Source organism: Penaeus monodon, chromosome 28, assembly GCF_015228065.2.
Source record: "Penaeus monodon isolate SGIC_2016 chromosome 28, NSTDA_Pmon_1, whole genome shotgun sequence".
In the NCBI taxonomy this organism is placed as follows: Eukaryota; Metazoa; Arthropoda; class Malacostraca; order Decapoda; family Penaeidae; genus Penaeus; species Penaeus monodon.
Genome location: NC_051413.1, coordinates 31,310,206 through 31,311,823, shown reverse-complemented (window position 1 = coordinate 31,311,823; position 1,618 = coordinate 31,310,206). Strand labels below are relative to the sequence as shown.

Genomic DNA, 1,618 nt, shown 5'->3' with positions numbered 1-1,618 from the left:
TGCTCACAGGTAGGACAAAAAACTAGAGGAATTCTCGGTGTGTTCATGAAGGCGCTGTCTCGATCCTCGACTCACATCTGGTTCGATCGATGCATCTCACAAGACCGGTCTACTGTCTCGTCTAAGTAAGTTTCGCAAAGAATAATTAAATATAGATAATTCTATTCAGGACTTCAGTGAAGATCTCATGGTCATAAGGTTTAAGGAGAGGAAGGAAGCGTGAGATAATGTGAATGAATTTGATCCTAAAGAAAGTACCTTTGTGTCCAAAATCGTGGTTCTCTTAAAATGCTTCGGCAGAACTATACACTCTCCTCTTTTGAAATTACGATATATGTATCCATATTCTCCGTCATAATATCTATTTTATCACTACAGTATGTCTCATAGTCTCTTATCCGCTACAGCCATAAATCTACATTCATAAATCATCATTCTATTATTGGCTTTATTGCATTGTATCACGAAATACAACAAAACCACAATGTGAAACGAGAAATAGATTATAACATTTTGAGACAGCCGGTTCTCCTCAGCAGACGGCAAAGCCATTTCGATTAACACGTTCTATCTCTCTCTTCTTCTTCCTCCTTTATCTGTACCTTTTGGAAAATAAACCCACAGTTTCTTTATCTTCTCAGATTTCAATTCCTCGGAAAACCACATTCATATTATAGTTTCTTTACCTTTTCACATATCTTGAATATTCCATTAGTGTTGTAGTTTATCGACGTTTCTATAGATCTCTTTCCCCCAGGGTTTGTTCAGTTTATAATTCGTGTATTTTTTGTTAGATTTCTTAATACAGTTCACGTGTCTTTCCTACAGGTTACAGGCCCACGCCACAGACCACAACCTTCCTCCTATCCTGATCTATCCCGAAGGAACCTGCGTCAATAACACGGCTGTGATGCAGTTCAAGAAGGGGGCCTTTGAGGTAATTTTTTTGTGCAAATTGATTTTATTTGTTGTATTTGTTACGATGGAAGGGGTATTTAAGGTAAGTGTTTATACCTGTTCTTTTTTATACATTCATATACATTCATGTGTGTTTTGCTTATTTGTTCACTCTATTTATCAGTTAACCTTACTGTTATTGCGCCCAGAGGGTGAATGTTAATGCTTATTCTTTTCATTTGTTGATTTTACTTATTTATATGTTTGCTTTAGCCTGTTCTTAAGCTTCAGAAAATAACATTTGAGGTGAATATTATGGTTCCGATTATTTTTTTTATTTTAATTTTATGGGTGGGGGGGGGTGATGGATTAAACGTACATTTATTCACATGACAGTTGACCATTATAGCAACAGAAGTAATTATTATCACTGAAAACGTCAGAGAGAGGGTGAGAGCTTTATTTTTGCTAAATTTAGACATTTGCTGCAGTCAGATGAGATTTCGTGTCTGTTGACTGTTATCCCTGTCAAAGAATGTTTATTTATAAAATTAAAACATATCCAAAGATAATCGTATTTCTAATTAATAGAAAATAAAGACCATTTAGAAAACCATTGAGTGTATATTCTCCCAGTTGAATTGCTTAGACGATGAATTATTAAATACTTATTTATGTTATATGTGAGGAGCGATTTTCTAACAGCAATGCAATACGAGAA

At 35.0% G+C, this 1,618-nt stretch overlaps 1 protein-coding gene across 1 annotated transcript in view; it reads left to right on the top strand.

Annotated features, from left to right (window-relative positions):
• LOC119591168 (glycerol-3-phosphate acyltransferase 3-like) overlaps positions 1-1,618 on the top strand; it is a gene marked incomplete in the record, with an annotated part of 9,730 nt that overhangs the window by 5,303 nt on the left and 2,809 nt on the right. The window contains 2 exon segments of the mRNA XM_037939877.1: positions 10-125; positions 829-937. Coding sequence (XP_037795805.1) covers positions 10-125; positions 829-937 — 225 coding nt within the window.